Raw genomic sequence first — 20100 nt, 5'->3', positions numbered from 1 at the left:
TTTACAACGCTTGCGTATACTTCTGTTAATTTTCTTTATTTTTTAATTACATAAATTATGGAATCGTAGAGAATTTAATGATTTTAAGATTGCTATAAACGTTAATAAAATAGCCAATGTGCTAATGTTATTCATGCTCGTTTGTTTTCGAGCAGCAGGTGGCGCTGAACGTCCTGAACAACCCCGCGACAGTCCATATAAACCTCCGAGAAGAAGAGGAAGAGCCGGAGGAGCGTGTGGAGATATTTTGCTGTCAAAAGTGCGTTTATTATTTGATTTTTAAAATGAGTCGCACTTATAACGATGAGCTTCAGTATCTGGATAAAATCCACAAAAACTGCTGGCGGATCAAGAAGGGTTTCGTGCCTAACATGCAGGTAAAACACTGTCAGAAACGCAAACGTGTACACTTTTGATTCAGTGACGCACATACAGAACAATTCAATAACTATTAATAACAAAATCAGCAGTACTCAATTAATTAGTAGTGCTTTGTGTCTTATTAATAGTTGTTTTATTCAGTTGACGTGTTTGTTACCAGACTCTGCCTCATTTTATTGTGTTTTAATGATTAAATGTTGAATGTTTGGTCCTCAGGTGGAGGGTATTTTCTATGTCAATGATCCTCTGGAGAAACTGATGTTTGAGGAGCTGAGAAACGCCTGTCGTGGTGGAGGTGACGTCACAATGTTTTACTGAGCAATTTGTACAAATAATAATAATATGCTTTTGCATTAGAACAGTAGGATTAGATCAAAACTGATTTAATGATTCACCTTTCAAGACATTTCTGGGGTTATTATAGTAGTTAAGTGTAATTTACATAGTCCTTTTTGCCCTAAAGTTCATAACATGGTGATTTAATCCCAAAGCTGGTTGGTTTGGTTCATGGCTTAGAAATGCTCTATAATCAAACATGCATGTCATAAAACAACTTATGCACAGAGTCAAGGTTCAGTTTTCTGTGTACATTGACAGTATATGGGGTAAAAATCTTCCAGAAATGGTTAATTATGATGCACAATATTCATTAAAATGTAAAATGTGACAAACACATTGTTTTAGCCAGCAGAAATAGTCATTGTTGAATTGAATAGAACATATAAAATGTGAGTCAGTATGACTGAAAAACACTCTTGACTTGTTTTCACAGGGTTTGGTGGTTTCTTACCTGCTATGAAGCAAATTGGAAACGTTGCCGCCCTGCCGGGAATCGTGCATGTGAGTTAAAGCAGCAGGATTTATCATCACGTTGCTGCTTATGATTTGAGTGTAAAAAATATAAACATCTCTTTCCTTTCAGATACGTTAAAGTATCAAAGAAACTCGAATAATTACAAATAAATCAGAATAAAATCTGATGCCATTAGCAAAACAAACGTCATTAATCTGACAGTTACTCATTTTGAAGTTTCTTAACTTATTTGTCAAATAATTAATATGCATTTCTAAATTATCATTTATGAATACTATATAAAGCTACTACTATGCGTATCCACAGCGTTTACAATTTATTTACAGAGAAATTGTATTAATTACCAAAATGGGGGCACTGTGAGTTGAAGACCACATGTCCCAAGATTCCACGCTCAAACTTGGCATCATCAAGCTACGCCTTTGTTTTGAATAGGCCTCTAGTGGACAGAAAATACTACATAGTGCACCTTTTAAATAAAGATATTTGACTCATTTTGCAGTGTTTTGTCAGCTCAATCTCATGTTCACTGCTCCATTTGTATGTTTGCTTATTTAAATCTGTTCTGCAGAGGTCTATCGGCTTACCCGACGTCCACTCTGGATATGGTTTTGCCATCGGAAACATGGCTGCGTTTGACATGGAAAACCCGGATGCCGTGGTCTCTCCCGGTAGGTAACGGAGCCGTGTTCAGATTCACGATCGATCACAGCGTGACGGCTCATGGTGCGTCTGATCTGTGCAGGTGGTGTCGGGTTTGACATCAACTGTGGCGTGAGACTGCTGCGGACGAACCTGGATGAGGGCGACGTGCAGCCGGTGAAGGAGCAGCTGGCGCAGTCCATGTTTGACCACATTCCCGTCGGAGTCGGATCCAAGGGCGTCATTCCAATGGGAGCAAAGTAAACACTATCATTCCAACTGCACTTAATGAATTATACTAGTAGCGTTATTTTTTAGTCTTTATCTCATTGTATGTTCGTTCTAAGCGTATTATAACCATGTGTTGTAATAATTATTTTGTAATGTGCATTGTTAATACTGGAAATGTATGGGTATGTGTATGTGTATGGGTAAAATGCATTTAACGTACAGACAACAACATTGTCAAAACGATCCCCGTTCACGCGAATCTACAAAAATGACCAAAAATGCTGTATTCTGCTGCCAGGCCAGTAGATGGCGATGTCACTTTGTAAAGAAACTATTCGCATATAGACTCAACACTTAGTGATATCATGCATATGAATATTATTATCACAAATTGGTTGTTTACATGGAAATGATACCAGTATCACTTTTAAAAACTTTGAAGCCCGATTTCTAGTTTGCATTTTCAGGCCCTCAAAACACCGTCGTCGTGTAAATGAGTGCCCAAAAATGCACATTTCCCTTTATTTGAAAATTAAATAAACAGATTTTATTACTACAGTGTCTCACACTCAGGACATGTAAAATTAGTCTTAATGACACAACCTGTAGAGTTTAACAGCAGGTGTTTGTGTGTCTAGAGATCTGGAGGAAGCTCTGGAGATGGGCGTTGATTGGTCTCTGAGGGAAGGATACGCCTGGGCCGAGGATAAGGAACACTGTGAGGAATACGGCCGAATGCTGCAGGCCGATCCCAACAAAGTCTCGTCCAAAGCCAAGAAGAGAGGACTACCACAGGTACGACTGCATTTACAAAAGTGCAATTTCACGGCCAGCAAATTCTCCTTTGACATATGCAGCAAAACGTCAATATTGGACTGTTTATGTGAAGGAGTTTTGGAGGGCTGAAATCACTGACAGAAACATGTAATCGCTGCGGAGAGATGTCAATATCAGCCACCATTTAAATGTTTATATTTCAACAATCTTATATTATAACAGTTTTACATTTAAATGTTCATATATTATATAAAATGTATGTTCTGTTTTGGTTTCTGTCTAAATGAAAACCTCCGGTGCATCGCTAGTATAAAGTCTCGGTTGTCTTGCTGTTGTGTAGTTGGGAACGTTGGGTGCAGGAAACCACTACGCCGAGATTCAGGTGGTGGACGAGATCTTCAATGATTACGCCGCAAAGAAGATGGGCATCGACCACAAGGGCCAGGTGTGTGTGATGATCCACAGCGGCAGTCGAGGCCTCGGCCACCAGGTGGCGACAGGTGGGCATCAACTGATCTGTGACTGAATTTAAAGACGGAGGGGGAAGTTATTTTGATTCAAGATTACAAGGAACATGACAAAAAAAAATGTGCATGGAAATCATTTCATATACTGCAATATTTAATAAATAAAAAAAGACAATTTTGATTTCATGGTGACTTTAAAGCGAACTTCAACTCTCATTGTATTGTAGATGCTTTGGTTGCAATGGAGAAGGCGATGAAGCGAGACAAGATCACTGTGAATGACCGTCAGCTGGCCTGCGCTCGCATCACGTCTCCTGAGGGTCAGGACTATCTGAAGGGCATGGCGGCCGCCGGAAACTACGCCTGGGTCAACCGCTCCTCCATGACCTTCCTCACTCGCCAGGTATAAAATCAGCCTGCGTCTCAATGTGCATACTATCCATCATAAATAGTATGTCACACTAGTAATATTCTATACTATTTAGGGCGGATAGTATGCACATTGGGATGCAGGGTCAGACTTCCTTAAAGTCTTAAAGGGAGAGTTCACACAAAAATGAAAATCCTGTCATTTACTCCCCCTTGAATGCTGTGAAAATTATTTTTATGTAGTTATTTATAATATAACCACATTGTAATTGTCCTTATGTGGGTTAGGGTCAAAACCAGATCAAATAATGGCAATTAGATCGATTTAATTTGTATATTTGTACCTGAAAAACCAGCGTAACGAACTGCGTGTCGTGAGTTTTGCTGCTAAACGTGTCCGCACTGACCTTCACCTTCACTGCAGGCGTTCTCTAAAGTCTTCAACACGACCCCAGACGACCTGGACATGCACGTCATCTACGACGTCTCTCACAACATCGCCAAGGTGGAGGAGCACATGGTGGACGGCAAACAGAAGACGCTTCTCGTGCACAGGAAGGGCTCGACGCGGGCGTTTCCTCCACACCATCCGCTCATACCTGTCGACTATCAGGTGACTGCATATACAAAAGTTTGAAAATGACTTTTTTTGGTTGATGTCACACTATAAACAACTGCAATGTTTTTTTTCCTCTCCTGCAGCTAACGGGTCAACCGGTTCTGATCGGAGGAACGATGGGCACCTGCAGTTACGTGCTGACGGGCACAGAGCAGGGCATGACGGAGACATTTGGCACCACGTGTCACGGAGCGGTGAGTGACGCGAGGGATTGTGCAGCAGCGACTGTAACTGTATCTTACCTGTCTGACATGTGTTTGTGAACGCTGTAGGGTCGAGCTCTTTCCAGAGCCAAATCCAGACGCAACTTGGACTTCCAGGATGTTCTGGATAAACTGGCAGACATGGGCATCGCCATTAGAGTGGCGTCACCAAAGCTGGTGATGGAGGAGGTGAGACTTTCTTTTTCTTTCTGTCACAAGAAGCTCCAACTCATTGCAAATTTTATTTTTTTAAACTATCAATTTTAAATTTAACACAAACAAATTGTTTTTTCCAAACAGAAAATTCTACATTAAAAAAAAAATATTTTAATTTATATTATATTACCACTTTATGGTCACATTCTTTTCATTTTGTTTAACTGTTAACTTTATCCTAAAGAGCACAAATTTGCTTTATATTTTATTATATATTTTAACAATTTAAAAGTTTATATTTTTAATAATCACAATGAAATGCATTGAATTATATATATCCATTTGTTTTAAGCTGCTAGTAAAATAGTTAAATCAGTAATTTGACCTGTTTGCAAATTTGCCTTTTTTTTTAACCAATTCCAATTTTTAAAATTGTGTGTGTGTGTATATATATGTATATATATATATATATATATATATATATATATTTTAAATAATCACCCTAGAATAAGATGCATTTAATAAATGTATTTATAATAAATATTTAACTTTTGTGATCTAAATAGCACAAATTTATCTCCATTTTGGAGTTTTTTTTTTTTAAAGATGACATTTGTAATAAAACATATTTGGGTTTTTTTTTTTGTGCAAAAAAACTTAAGTGAACCTCAAGGAAAAAATTTAAATTAAAATAAAATCCATGCAATTACCCCTTTAAACAACCAATTTGCAAGTATCCAAAAAAACATAATATAATGCAATATTATACATTTATGTACTGTGGCATGTCACACTTTTAACACGTTGTCTTACACGTCAGGCTCCTGAATCCTACAAGAACGTCACAGATGTGGTAAACACGTGTCATGACGCCGGCATCAGTAAGAAGGCCATCAAGCTCCGACCCATCGCTGTGATTAAAGGGTAAAACATCACGACAGGTGGAGCAAGGCCCTAAATACTCCGACCGGCTGACCGCAGTCCGTTTCCTACGGCGTTGAAGGACTGCATCTCATTTCTGCACTTATGAAGGTGGAGTGGCTCAAGTCAGCGTTATTTTTGGTTTAAGGTTAAAGGTAAAATGTTTACACTAATAAAAATGTTTGCTCACACATTGTCTGAATCGATTACAGCTGGAAATCAAACTGAGATTAGTAAATACTTTATTGGTCATGACAAAAGATCCACAAAAGGGAGTGAGAGGGGCGTGTCCCAGCATATCAAAAATAAATCAAGTTTACACAAAGATATTTCAGTCTACCTTTCATGTCTTTCTCTCCTCTTATTTGGCATAAACACAGTGGGTTTGACGAGCAGGACTGGAGCACTGCTGAGTAACAGCAAGTCTGAAGCAAAGACTCATGGGTTATGACAGAGAAACTTTCTTTAACAGTCATTCAGTTTATGGCAAAGTGCTTCATCCATTTATATGGGATACTTTTTTTCCCCCTAACATGATTTGCAACCATTAAACCCAATGTGATTTAACCTTCCCATGTGCATTTCTGTCTGAAGTGGGATCCAGGGCTGAAAGGGTTAACACGTGTGCAGTGTCTAAAAAATCCAACACAGATTGTCAAAAATGTCATTCCAACAAAAGAGTCTGAAATAAAAAGCACATCAGGCAGACGGATCCGAGACGATCGTCTCTATGATGAAAGTAAATTTCCGAAAGAAATGATTCCTAGCAGCGTAACCTAACCGAAACATTCACACTGCAGATCCAAGGATCAAACCACCTCGTAGTATTTTCACAGTCAGTAACATTTTACACATATTGCATATTTCAAATGGGCTTTAAAGGCATTAAATGACAGCGAATCGAAAGACTGTGATGGAAGCGGCTTAACGTTTAGTGTTCGGTTCGTTCTGAAACGATATGAAGTTACAGTACAGCTTTGATGGGAATGCCGTAGTACACGTTATATATGGAAAACTTGCTGCCAATTTATCACTTTATAAGAATATTAAAGAATAAAAAAAAAGACCAAAATGATTTGCCAGGTCGAGCCCACATCAAGAGCACTTCCATTTGTTAACCTCATCACGTAAAACTAAAACCTATGCTTCATTTCCGAAAGTAAAAAAACGCAATTAAATTAAACCGGCCCTTCTTAAGCTGAAATTTGAGAAAAATCCAGATTTCAAGCACACACACAAAAATAAACATTTCATTAAATTCATTCTAGAAACCAATCTGTAACATTTAAGTCATATTTCCAAACAATTAGCATATTTTCTGCGTATTTTTTTTCAACGGGAAAGCATTAAACGTGACTTTTCCTTGAAAAATTCTGTCCAGGACTGAAGCCCCGCCCACCCTCACAAACCCCACCTACTCTCCGTCTCGTCCAATCGCAGACGTCCCCTCCAGTCCAGGTGGCTGAACCTCCAATGGAGAGCACAACTCTGATTGGGCCAAGGTCACTGTCACATGACAGCCAATCCCTACGTGACTCCTGTTGGGGGTCCGTGTCCCGCAGACAGGATGGGTGTGGTTAAGCTTCTTTAAGTGCAAAAGTAGCTCTATGCTAAGCTCTGTCTTAATGGTGGTCTGTAAGTGGCGTTGACTGCTGAGCTCCTGAAACGCTCCGCTTGACGATTCCAGTTTTAAAGTTTGGCCTGCTGGAAGAAAACCTGCACACACACAGGAAACAGCATGTTAAAACAAAATGTAACACTCAATGATATCTGAAGACAACATGAATTAGTGTTTCAACCATAAATCCCATGAAATACCTTCATGTAGTTCTTCAGAACCTTAACGTCCGGCTGCTGAAGCACTTGACACAGTTCCTAAGAAGAAGAAAAGTTGGTATAAATCAGATATTCACCAAAATCATACTGCAGTTCTTTCTTTTAGAAGACTCGATATGTAGGACTAACACTATCAAATGGATACTGTTGCTATAACTTTTAATTTTAAAAGTTTGTAACAATTTTAATTTCCCCCCCCTGATTTTATGGTTTATTTAAATCTTAAATGCAAAATGCATGTGTAATCAATTGAATTCATAAAACTTAACAATTTAATAAAATATTAAAATGATAACATTAACTGCTTTGTGATATTCCTTAAAATAAAGATTTAAATTTAAATAAATAATTTATTATTAATAATTTATTACTTTGAGCAGTACAATCTGTTGTACAATCATAATATATTTCTGTAACCGTTTCTTAAAGTTAAACCGGACTCTTATTTTGGCGGGTTGTCATGAAGACCTTTGAGTTTGTTTGTGTGTGTATCTGATGATGCTTCTGCTGAGTGACTCTCAGAGCAGCTCTAGAGATAAGGCGTAAAGAGACACTGGAAGTGACAGAAGCAGGCGAGTCTCGGGTACCTGTGTGATTTCAGGCGAGACCTGCAGCGACGGCAGATACTCCTGAAGAAACTGAACACACTCCGGCCCCTGTGCAAACACAACACATCAAGCATTAGAGTAAGTAACTACAGTCATTGTTGTTATTACTCAGCGTCACGCTGTACTGAAAAAACACTCACTCTTTTGAGATGAATCATATGCAGAGTCAGTGTGCACTCGGACAGCGTCTGATACAGAAGAGCAAATCATTACAAATCACCATCTGCATTTAATACAAGCCATTATATAAGCCCTGACTGACTTACCAGAACCGTCTGGGCATCTGAAAGGTCAAAGGTTGGTTTAAGAGGGGCCATGAAGCATGCTGGGACGATATGTTTATAGATGAAATCTGGAAATCCCACCAATCCGTCTTTTCCACCTGAAAAAGAGAAAAGCAGTGTTATTTTAGCATTATTTCTACACTATTCAAGGTGGTTTTTGAATGAGCTTTTATATTTAGTTTGTTATTATATAATGTGCTTTTGTCAGTTCTATTTATTATTATTTAGATTTAATTTATTTTAATTACATTTAATTTTAGATGAATAAACTCTAAAAATGAAATTCAAATTAACTAAATAATTGATAAAATATTTTATTATATTACTTGTATAATATTATTAAAATATTAAAATAATGTTTATATATTTCCAATTAGTAATCGACTGCAACTTAACTTCAATTAGTTTCTAATTTTTGCTTCATATCAATTAACAAAACTGTTTTTAATAATTTTTAGTTATCGATAATAACATTGGTTAAAATTCTAGTTTTATTATATTGTTAACACTTTGAATCAGCTTACATGTTCATATTTTTCATGTTAGTTTTAGTTTGTGCTTTTATTTATTTAAATACTGTTATTTAGGTTGAATTTATTTGATTTTATTTCAGTTTTAGTTTATTTCCAGTTAATAATTTTTGTGCTTCAACTTCAACTTATTTCAGTTCATTTACCAAGGCAATATTTTGAATGTTTAAGTTTAATTTTTTCAACTAATTTTCTCAGCTTTATTTCAATGAACAGTTTTTAATAGTTTTAGTTAACGATAAGAACCGTGGCCTGAACTCACTGTTCAGATGCACATGAATCTGCTGTGCTTAAAGTCTCAGTGTTTTTCGTACCCCAGAGTTCCACCAGTCGGGACAGAATAATGAAGCATGTTTTCTGGGCGACAGGGTCTGGGAAGTCCACGGCTCCCTGGATGATGGTGAAGAGCACGCGCTCGATATTTTCAGCTCCTGCCAAACACAGTAAGTCAGTTCCTGCATTCAGGCACACAGGCTTGTTTGGCTTGTGTTCTGAACAGGACAGCAGTGACGTCTCACCCTGGCTGGCCATGACCTCGTTCATGCCGCTGCTGGCGATGGTCTGAATGAAGCTGAAGTAGCTTCTTCTCAACATCTGTTTCTCTAGCGCAGCCGTCTGATCGTTCTCCTCCGCTGGACGAGACAACACCTCAAATATGGCCATCACCAGAGGCATGAAGATCTCCTGGAGGAAAGGAGACACCTGGTTCTGGGAGAAAGAGTGTCCATTTGAGTTATATTATTAAAAAAATAAGTCATTTAATCATTTGTAAAGTTTTGCTTCTGCTGCAAGACACTGTTAAATGTATGATGCAAACTACAGCTGGATGATTAATCGTTAAAATCCTATGATCTCGATCCAAAAACCCACATGATCCCTAATGTCAATGATTCAGCTCTGCACAGAGGCGTCGGTACCTTAAACTTGGCTGTGATCTGACTGATGAGTGGAATAAACTCCTGCAGGTCTTTCGCCTCACAGTCCTTCAGCATGTGCTGAGACGCCGCTGGAATGAAGGGCAGCACCTCTTCCTCCAGACAGATGATCATGCGATGGAGGAAGGAGCGTACGGCGCTGCGTAGCGGCCCTCGCTGGACGGGACAGCTGAGCGCAGGCAGGAAGGTCTGCAGGCAGTCCAGATAAACCTCCGAGCAGCTGCACTGCTTCACCGTCTGCTTATTACTGAACGCCTTACTGGTGCGACTGAGGAAGAGGAACAAATTACTGGACAGTAGGGATGCGTTTGCAATGATTTTAGGTTTGGACGAGCCTTTTTAAAAAGTTGCGCCAACTCAAACACACTTTAAAAGTTCGATTTGTTATTGCAAATGAGTTCAACGATGGCAGCTGTGTGTGTTTACCTGGCAAACCCCACTGCGTGACTCAGACAGTCCGCCAGCGCCGCCTGTCTCTCTTCATCGCCCTCCTGTGGCAGTTTTGCGAGCAGCATGCGAAACGCCTCCATCAGCGGCGTGAGGAGGCTGCGCATCAGAGCCTGCTTGCGCTCGGCCGGACTCTCTCCGTTCACGATCAGCACGCCGGCCGTCTCAAACATAAACAGCTGGTCATCATTGCTCAGCAGCGCTGGAAACCCATTCTCCTGGAGAGACAAAGACAGGCGGCTGATGAAGCAGACGCTTAGAGCATATTTAAATGCAGCTTTATATGATCTTTAGAAGCCGTTACCGGAGGAGCGAGTTCTAACAGGTCCTGTATTCTGCTGAGTATGTCCTCGATAAATGCATTCATGTGTTTACTGCACAAATAAACAAGAAAGAGTATTATTAACATTGCATGAATCAATGTACTGTAAACTTATCTGTCAAATCTAACATTTTGCTAGTGATGCACAGACATAGACATTTAAATAATTATTTCATAATTATACATTTGTGCATTTAGCAGATGCTAAAATTGTGTCAATATATATTTGAGCTCTCTTTTGTGTACTTGAATGAATGATAGCATGATCATTTAATGTAATGCCAGATAAAAGCATGCTGTGTAATTGTATTGAATATTATTGTTTGCATGTATACAGTTGCAGAATGACTCACTGTAGGGTTTTGATGAACCGTGAGAACAGATAAGCCACTCGACTGCGCACCTTCGGACTGCTGTGCCTCAGACCACGGTGATCTAAAAACGCCATCTAAACGAAACACACAAAAACCTCTGAAAACTCCAAATACAGCTGTTACAGGTCAAACTAAATCTGTGTCACTCTCACATCTCTAAATATGTTTAAATTATGGGTGTAATTAATCAGCGTAACGGGCTTGAAACACTCACCAAGACACTGGGGATGTGCTGCGGCTCAACGAGGAAGAATTTATCATAGCGAACGACGGTCTCGAAGAACTCCAGAGTAACAGAGGAATGCTGATACTCGCTCACACCACAGGAGATGAGCTACACACACAAACCACATCAGACAGCTGTCATCATGATGTAGAAGTTACTTTGTGCCTAGACTGATTTATTCACTCGTTCTTTCATTGAGAATGTTTACATGCACACCAATACGTCAAAATGTAATTATTTTATATAATCACCAGTGCTTCCCACAGGTTTGAAATATACTTGCGGTGGTAGCCGGGAGAAAAATCCTCCTATTACCCACGGCACAAAATGGTCTACTACATATGACAAACAAATAATGTGTGACTTTTAACAGTATCTTTATTTATTGAAATTAATTTTAATTACATAGCATATTACATTTAATAACATACTAATATTATGCATTGTAAATTATGAAAAAATTACAGCATTTAAATGGTTCACCTTTTCCTATGTTCTCCTTGCTGTCATATAGTGTCTCTCTCAGTGAATGGGACACAGATTTTACTAGTAAAATGTATAAAATGAATAATATATGTGTCAAATAATGTTCTTAGTCTTTTCTTCCTGTGGGGGAGACTACAATAATTTATAATTAAATAAAAATTTATTGTGTAACCAAAATACCAATAATGCTCAAAAGAAAAAGAAAAAAACTTAGCGTGTGACTTTTAATTATAAAAAAGCCTGAAATACACCGGGACTCTTATTTTGAAATGTCTGTACTATTGCAGGCTGATCCTTCAGATTCTTAAAAACTGTCTAAAACATTTTATATAAAGGCCATGAAGTAGACTTTGTAATAATTCATCAACTTGAGTTCATTAGCAATCGCTTGGCATAAATCTGCGCTTTTCATTGATTGAGAATCACTTTGAAGCAGTCTGAAGCGCTGTTGCTCAAGCTTGTAGAACGAGCAACAGCGCCCCCTTGTGACTTTGCAAAATGCAGCGCCCGTGGGAATGTTAGCGGGAGTAAACAGTTCTGACGCACACATAACGAGCAGGTACGAAACGACTACTTAATCGATCACGGATGGTTTCATTATCTTGCGCGGATATAAATGTATAAGAGGATAAAAATAATAAAAGCAAAAATGTGTCTCCAGATATACTTGGGCGGCCGTTATTATACATGGGCAGCCCGCCCAAGTAAAGTCTATGTGTGGGAAGCACTGTAATCATTGTCATATTGATATATAATCACAAACCTTTTGGCCAAATTATGCAACCCAGTTATTATCGTTAACTAAAACTATTAAAACATTTCTGTTAATTGAAATAAAGCTGAAATAAAATAAAATATATAAATATTAGTTGAAAATTTAAATAAAGTAGAAATGAAATAAGTTTGAGTTGAAGCACTAAAATAATTAACTGGAAATAAAAACTAAAACTGAAATAAATTAGATATAAATAGCAATATTTAAAAAAAAGCCAATACATTTTTTTTTTAATAAAAGCACGATTAAATAAAAAAAAAATGAGACAAAAAATATAAAAATAAAAGCCAGTTCAATATATATATATATATATATATATATATATATATAATATATATATATATATATATATATATAATATATATATATATATATAATATATATATATATATATATATATATATATATAAACAAAGATAACACTGCTACAAGCAGTCTCACCGTTCTCATCATGGCCTGCAGCGTGCTGGTTTTAGCAGTGTCTCCAGAGAAATGCGCTCCATGAGATGCAGGAAGAGCTTCACCCAGCATATACAGCAGCCTGATGGCCACCTCCACCTCCATGAACTGCACCGTCTGCCAGTTCCTGCACACACAAATCAATGAACCTAAGTCAGGTGGATGTCTTTAGATTGCCTTTTAAAGAGGAACTAGGATGCTTTTAACCTTCTTTAGTGTGTAATGTTGCCGTTTGAGCATGAAAAAGTCCCTCCAGCAGGAGTTATCCTCTATATCAGTGTCAGTGTTTCTGAACTCCCTGAAACGCCTCCATTGTATTCTTGAGTTTTCTTCACAATATTCCTCATTTAAATAATTCAAACGCAGAATAAAGGGGTGGAGTCTGGTTGAGTTAGTTAGTAGTGTGTTGAAACTGCCCGGTTATGGTAAGGGGCGGGACATTTCCCAAACACGTTCGAAGAGCTTGACCAATCACAACAAACTGCTCCAGCAGACCAATCAGAGTGCATTGTACTTTTCAGAAGGAGGGGCTTCATAGAGCCAGGAACTAAACAGGGGTGCGTTTCCCAAAGCCAACTATCATCGCAAGTTCCGTCGTTACCAATAGAGTTCAATGGAACTTCCGACCATATTGGCTAACGATGCTTTTGGGAAACGCACTCCAGAGCGTTACTGACAGACTAGGAAGAGAGGAGCTGCAACAATGGAGAATATGAGGAAATGAATATTTTCAAGCATAAAAACCTGTTCTTGTTCGAGACTTTCAAGGTCCTCTTTAAATTTAAAATGTATTAAATGCGTGTAATATGAGCCCAAGGTTGTGATTTCATAACCATGAAGACTTCTGAAAAACCTGTTTTGCAGGTTCTTGGAGTCAAGAGAAAGCTGAGTGCATGTGTATGTAGTACATCAAACAAGGAAAACGCTGTTTTCTGGGATTTTCCATCTCAGGGTGTTGTGTAGGTTCATGTCTTACTGCATGGTGCCGGTGAAGACTCTGTGCACAGACTCCAGCAGAAGCTCAGGAGAGACTTGAGCCAATCGGTCCAGCAACATCTTTAACTGCTTCCTATATTCGACAAACATGGCCTCATCCTCGCCCTGAGAGAAACAAACCTATATTTATATAATTGGGCTGCAACACGTTTCTAAATAAATCCGAAATCGCAGTATGTCTGCAATTGAATTAAATGCATAATGTGATTAGAGAACGCAACACTCGCCACAGTAAACACTTTGTCGTCACGACAAACACCGTACATGTATGTTGCCAAAGCACGCTAAGAACAGATCAGACTTTCCACACTGACCTCATTCTCAAAGTTGTACTCGTCATCGTACTTGAGTTTGTTCATCACAGCCAGCATGATCGCCTGTTACCAAGACAACAACAATCATTAACGACAGCACTAATTAACACTAATGCAGCTGTGATATGAGCCTGTGGTGCTGCCGTACCTCCACGTTGCTCTTCTGCTGCTCATTGAGAGCTGGAAGCTGAAAGACACAAACACACAAGGTTGAAGATGAGGTTTATGTGTAGATCATCTCTCAGTCTCATAATTAGGCGCGCGTACAGTACCTGTTTGAGCACATGCAGGTAGTCGTAACAGAAGCCCACGATGTTGGCTGAAATATCATCATCTTCATGAATTAGCAGCTGTAGCATCAGGGGAACCTTCGCCTCCACGGCACGCAACGATTCCGCAGAAACCTTCAAATCCGCCGTCTTACTGAGTTTAGTCCAGCTTAGCACCAGAGACTGACCCATCCCGTTCACCAACCGAGAGAACTTGGCCAGAAAATCCACATCCTCCTCCTGACATACACACAGATGAGAAAACAAAGATGAGATTAAAGCGATTCTTGAATCAGAATCATATGCAACATTAGATAAAACATAATGATGAGTGCGATTGTTAAATCATGCAGATATGTAACGTTTTTGATACTTAAATCAGTTCCTCATGACAACATGGCATGTTACATGTCAGAAGAATGCTGTATTGACACACCTGCTCGACATTGAAGAAGCCTGCGGACTGCAGCACCTGACACAGAGACTCCACCAGTTTGGTTTTGTCGACAGGATCCATTCCCTTATTGACGATCTCAAACAGACAATCGCACGCCTCCTCCCGCAGTTCCTCCATGGACATGTGGCTGAGCAACAGATTCACAAACCTACACAAACACACAGCTGTCAAGAAGCTTGACTTCAACAAAAATAAGGTCATTAGAGCCAGTCTGACGAAATATATTTGTTTGAGTTACATCCGCTCAACAGCGCTCAAAGAGTCACATTTTTAAAATTTCAGTACCGACGTGGTACCAAAGTTGGTACGGACGATCACTAATATGCATGGCGTTCAGAGCTGCTCTGACCTGTCATTGGCGATGAGATTGAGGTCAATCCAGGACACATATGCGCCCACCACCTCCAGACACTGGCAGGTCAGCTCGCTGTGGGTGTGTTGGTACGTCTGAAGGATCTGGAACCAGGACTCGACCAGCGCCGGGATGCACTGCTCACGCATGCCGTCTTTAATCAGAGTATTTCTGCGCGTCTCCTGAGGGAGGACAGAGTTTTAATGACATGACGAGAGCCAGATGCAGAGTTCTCCTTATGTTTGGACCGGTTTTACCTCCGGGCTGTGCAGGATGTCCCGATCGACCACCTCAGCATCAATGGCCATCAGCATCCGTAGGTAAATGTCCACACCGTTCGGATTCAGACCCACCAGAGCGAGGATGTCAAAGAAGAACTTGGGCCACAAAGTCAGATACTCCATCACAAACGTCAGGGCCAAAACCTGCGCCGCCTTATTCCTGATGAAGGGTTTCTCTGGATGCACATTCATCAACTGGACGAACACACCAACATGCAGACATGCAATCAGATTTCAAATGCATATGTAGTTTGATTACTCATTCATACACACGTGAATATCGATCTAAATGCAAACAGCACTAACCTGACCCTGCAACCACTTCATCAGCGTCTCTCGGATCAGCTGCTGTTGAGCGGCAGAGAGCGACGCATGTCTGCAAAATACACAGCGTTTTTATTCACCTTCAAAAACTGTATGAAACTCCATACACTGACATTTGTGTACATTTTAATGATAGAAGCTATGTGCAGGAGAACAGATCATAAACTGACTTGGGTTGAAACACTAAAATGATCACATTGTCATTTTTAGTTATCATTTAGTCCACTTAAACTCAATACAGAAGAAAAGACCTGTCGCTACTCACTTTCATTGTGACTTTAATGCACCACCATACCATGAATGCAATTCAATTTTTTCCTCAACTCACAAATATTTAATTTTCAGAGTTTAAATGCATGCAAAGATTCAGTGATACCTGAATTTGATCTGGTGCTCCAAGACTTGAAAGCAGAAGAACTTCACATGATCATCACTGACAAAAGAACACACTCATGTTAAATTACTCAATATTATTAAGTGATGTGAATGATTTACATTATGGCATATTATAGCAGGCTTTGCTGCTACATCTATAACATTACATACATAGGAAAGGTTTGGTTACAAAACGTGATAAACGGCATTTAAAAAAAAAAAGTTTCCGCCAAAATCAGAATTGTATCTGGTCGGTATTGAAAAGTAATTTATTAATTTTGCGCAAAATGCGCCATCTGCCGTGTTATTCGGTCATGCTTTCTTCCTTTCTTTCCAAAACGCGACAAACGCCAGTCTCCTTTCTCTGTAAAACGCGATATATCCCCTCAACCAATTACAGCGCACCATTCCACACACTGTAAACAGTAATGGTGGCGCTCTGAATACACCCGGCCTCCTTGTTTTCCTTACTTTGTACTTTGTGATCAACAAAAACAGAAAAGTTAATAATTCTGACAGCATTGATGAACCTGTGGTGGTTTTTGCGGTGGGGAAGAAACACAAGTCATCGAAATATAATAATTTACATGAGGAGATTAAGAAGACGAGGCACTTGAGTAATTTATAACATTAACAAGATGACTCGTTGAATTCATTTTGGGAGTGACGACAATGTATTTTTAGTCAAATGCCTGTATGTAAGATTAGTATTGACAAAGTTCAGAGTCATTTATGTGAATCAACTTACTTTGTTGTGTATTTTCAATATGAAAAATAACTTTTATATTGATGGAATAATTGCATTTAAAAAAAAAAAAAAAACATGTCATGGATTTATTGCATTTTGGTGAAAAAATAATACGTTTTTATAATAAACTTTTGAAAATCTAGCCACTTTCTTGGTAAAGAAAACACATCGTTACTCAAATTAATCAAAATGTATTTATAGCGTTTTGGAACCAAACTTTTCATATATTAGACTCACCTGTAAACCCCTTTAACCAGGGCTTCAGCGCACACCTCCCATCCATCCAGAGACTCTTTCAACTGCTCAAAATATGCCAGCGCCTGAAAGCACACAGAAAACATGAGTGAAGATTGTGTTTTACTTACTCAACGATGCACTCGGCACTCTTCTTTAAGTGTATATATGTTTACTGAAAGGCCACAGGCTGGTCTGGTTTTGCTCTCACCCTCTGCCTGTAGCAGGCATCAGCGTTGGGGTTCAGTCCCATGAGGGCCTGCTCGTCCATGATGGCAGGTAACGCCGACTCGCAGGCCATATGTGGGTTAGCTGCTGTCCTTGATCAGTTTATTCTTAATCTCCGCACAGGACACACACATCTGAGTGAGAGAGACATTCACACAAACATGAGTCCGACGGAAATATCTTACAGTACACACAATACAAACATAATAATATAGTCAATTCTTACATAAAGTAGTGATCGACACTTGTTATCAAGTTAATTCTGTTAATCTAGCAGTGAGACACTGATTTTGATCTGCCAATATATCAGTCTATCGATAAAAAAATTACTGCGGCTTGTGCAGTTTACTTAATTCGGAAAAATAAGGAAAATCCCGCACACTATCAACTTCCAAAACCATAAAAAAGTTCTTTATTGGCAACGTTTCGATCGTATGATCTTCATCAGGCATCAACATACTATTCAAACTCCACTGTATTATTGTAAATTGTAAATACAATGGAGTTTGAATAGTATGTTGATGCCTCACCTCACCAAGCCGAACATTTTAACGCAACTTAATTTCACTGTGTTCAGAGCACTTAAATATGGCATTCACTTCTTTTATTCATTTGAGTTGGGAATCATTGCATTATCTGAAAAGGCATGGATGGATTTTTGATGATAAATTAATATGCAAATCAAATGAATGAAGTGTACTTATTCACCTTGTTTTATCAGATTTTACTCAATTCCATGGTTGAAATTTACTTAGATTTACTAAATCAGTTTGCAAAAACATGCAAAATAAAATCTGTATTAATGTGATATTATACCATAGTAAATACTTTGAAAGAATAATAATAGTTTCATGAAATGGTCACATTCACTTGAATATCACTTCGCCAAATTTAGATAATATTGAACTAAAATAAAGGGGCTTTAACTTGATTATGCAATTCAACGTCAATAGAATATTAAATGACCTCATCAGAGCAACAACAACAGACAAATGACCAAACACACACACACACACACACACTGAATCAGCACTTTCTATTTCTCCTTTATCCCCTCTTTCACTGTGTGTACTTTAACAAAAGTAGCCAAACACAGTGTTATGGTTCTAGGACGTGGTACCAAGGTATTCTGACATATATACCTTGTTCTTGGAGTGTAAATTCTGTGGTAGTCATAATCTGACAGCACCATTTCTGATGCAACACGGGCCCAATAGTGAGTTTAATCAAAGCCATATGATCCACTAACCCAAATCACTATTAGATTTTCACCATACAATTACATTTACGTCAGATATGACTATTTATTATCACTATTTTTTCTTGTATCATCAAAATAACAAGACTTATATCAGCGCGCTCGCGCAGCTAACCGACAATCGTGTCACGCGCGTGCCGAATCTCAGCGAACGTGGCGTGACAGACCGAGAAAACACGTCGAAATAACGACAAACCTCCGTTGTACATCAAAACTGACGCACGTGTGTGGTGATATATCACACGAGAGTGTAGTTTAGTGAGTTATCGGCTTAATTGCTGGATGAGATTGTTGTGAATGTGATGATGACGGACGGCTCGCGCAGCAGCACCATCCGCGCGCGCTGTCAGACAAAAGACCCGCGCGTAACTTTCATCTAAATGAATAAAACATGTCGCGACAGTGTAAATGTGTGGATATGGTAAAGGTTACCGGGCCTTACCGTGAACTTTACCGCTCCATCATCATCCGCCCCGCTCAAGTGACTCAGTGCGCATGCAACAGATTCAACAGCGGCGTGTCTGTCGGGCCGAGCGGATGTGCCGGGCACGAGAACAGGAAGAACTTCAGCACGTAGACGCGAGCGCGCACGCACGCAAAGGACATATCATTTTATATAATTAAAATAAGTAATACATATAATTAAAATAAGTAAAATATATATATTAAACCTTAATCATATTAATACCAACAAATAATTGAGTACGTTAATATAAATTAAATTAGTAAGTAATTCAAAATAAATCAGTAAGTACAGTACTATATTTAGTATTAATTAATATTATTTTTTACAGTATAAATGAGGTCTTTATAGAATAAACAATATACATGCCATTTGGAATGAACATTCCTGCACTAGATAATAAACCTGTTATGTTTATTTTTTCCACTAGAGGACACTGTTCACAAACTAACGGGAAGCGACCGTTACATTCACAGACCTGAGTCAAAAGAATATACACTGACAAGAAGCGACACTCTATAGATGGTTCCATTGCAACACCGGCGCCCAGCAGCAGCCCTGCGTTTCCGCCATTTTGGGGTGACAGCGAGTCGCAGTCCACTAGTTTCTATGGTAATATCAGCTGCTTTGTTTTAAAAAAACGTGCATTAAAGCTGAAATCCAACATGAATGATGACAACACAGAATAAAATACTATCACTAGTGATCATCAAATCTTTTTTACAGTTTTTTACTTAGTGTTTAAGTCTTCCACTTTTTTCACAAAACCTTTGCTCTCTATAGACCCAGTCAGTTTGGGTTAAAATTCTTTAAAAGGCTTATAAACACTGAATTAATACCATATGAAATTAAATTAAGGACATGCATCAGAAAAATTGGGAATGACAATAAATATAGCCTATGAATATAACAGCATAATTTTAATGTCCGTTAAAGCAA

The 20100-nt window shown here is 38.8% G+C and overlaps 2 protein-coding genes across 4 annotated transcripts; one reads left to right on the top strand and one right to left on the bottom strand.

The window, feature by feature from the left end:
- The first annotated feature begins 197 nt into the window (after nucleotides 1-197).
- rtcb (RNA 2',3'-cyclic phosphate and 5'-OH ligase) lies at nucleotides 198-5909 on the top strand. Its single transcript, XM_067391355.1, has 12 exons — nucleotides 198-377; nucleotides 598-676; nucleotides 1154-1221; nucleotides 1767-1866; nucleotides 1941-2097; nucleotides 2707-2863; nucleotides 3186-3345; nucleotides 3540-3715; nucleotides 4106-4294; nucleotides 4384-4494; nucleotides 4573-4692; nucleotides 5480-5909. Exons 1-12 carry the CDS (start codon nucleotides 285-287, stop codon nucleotides 5585-5587), a joined length of 1518 nt encoding a protein of 505 aa, XP_067247456.1. The 5' UTR covers nucleotides 198-284; the 3' UTR covers nucleotides 5588-5909.
- A 155-nt stretch (nucleotides 5910-6064) lies between these two features.
- Nucleotides 6065-19242, bottom strand: xpot (exportin, tRNA (nuclear export receptor for tRNAs)). Of its 3 annotated transcripts, XM_067391354.1 has the most exons (25): nucleotides 19141-19242; nucleotides 17424-17574; nucleotides 17216-17298; nucleotides 16232-16288; nucleotides 15838-15907; nucleotides 15508-15726; nucleotides 15248-15432; nucleotides 14878-15046; nucleotides 14445-14681; nucleotides 14321-14359; nucleotides 14173-14235; nucleotides 13839-13963; nucleotides 12845-12989; nucleotides 11131-11250; nucleotides 10896-10990; nucleotides 10525-10594; nucleotides 10200-10438; nucleotides 9756-10041; nucleotides 9357-9546; nucleotides 9153-9269; nucleotides 8291-8406; nucleotides 8165-8212; nucleotides 8004-8072; nucleotides 7399-7455; nucleotides 6065-7296 (listed from the first exon to the last, which is right to left on the bottom strand). In XM_067391354.1, exons 2-25 carry the CDS (start codon nucleotides 17511-17513, stop codon nucleotides 7270-7272), a joined length of 2916 nt encoding a protein of 971 aa, XP_067247455.1. In that variant the 5' UTR covers nucleotides 17514-17574; nucleotides 19141-19242; the 3' UTR covers nucleotides 6065-7269. The 3 variants fall into 3 exon arrangements, 2 of the variants coding, with proteins under 2 accessions (XP_067247455.1, XP_067247453.1); XM_067391352.1 differs by having other exon boundaries at nucleotides 9153-9546; XR_010895648.1 differs by lacking the exons at nucleotides 6065-7296; nucleotides 7399-7455 and having other exon boundaries at nucleotides 9101-9546.
- Nucleotides 19243-20100: the final 858 nt, after the last annotated feature.

This window comes from Chanodichthys erythropterus, chromosome 8 (genome assembly GCF_024489055.1).
Source record: "Chanodichthys erythropterus isolate Z2021 chromosome 8, ASM2448905v1, whole genome shotgun sequence".
NCBI classification, from domain to species: domain Eukaryota; kingdom Metazoa; phylum Chordata; class Actinopteri; order Cypriniformes; family Xenocyprididae; genus Chanodichthys; species Chanodichthys erythropterus.
The sequence above is the reverse complement of the archived record's forward strand: the minus strand, read 5'-3'. Positions and strand labels throughout refer to the sequence as shown.

Excerpts from the sequence above, each read along its gene's own strand:
- rtcb (XM_067391355.1), top strand. The coding sequence starts at position 285 with ATGAGTCGCACTTATAACGATGAGCTTCAGTATCTGGATAAAATCCAC. Across the intron at positions 3,346-3,539 it reads CGGCCACCAGGTGGCGACAG|ATGCTTTGGTTGCAATGGAG; the intron begins GTGGGCATCAAC and ends ATTGTATTGTAG. Across the intron at positions 4,295-4,383 it reads TCATACCTGTCGACTATCAG|CTAACGGGTCAACCGGTTCT; the intron begins GTGACTGCATAT and ends CCTCTCCTGCAG.
- xpot (XM_067391352.1), bottom strand. The coding sequence starts at position 17,513 with ATGGCCTGCGAGTCGGCGTTACCTGCCATCATGGACGAGCAGGCCCTC. Across the intron at positions 14,236-14,320 it reads AGCAGAAGAGCAACGTGGAG|GCGATCATGCTGGCTGTGAT; the intron begins GTACGGCAGCAC and ends TCTTGGTAACAG. Across the intron at positions 7,297-7,398 it reads TTCTGAAGAACTACATGAAG|GTTTTCTTCCAGCAGGCCAA; the intron begins GTATTTCATGGG and ends GTGTGTGTGCAG.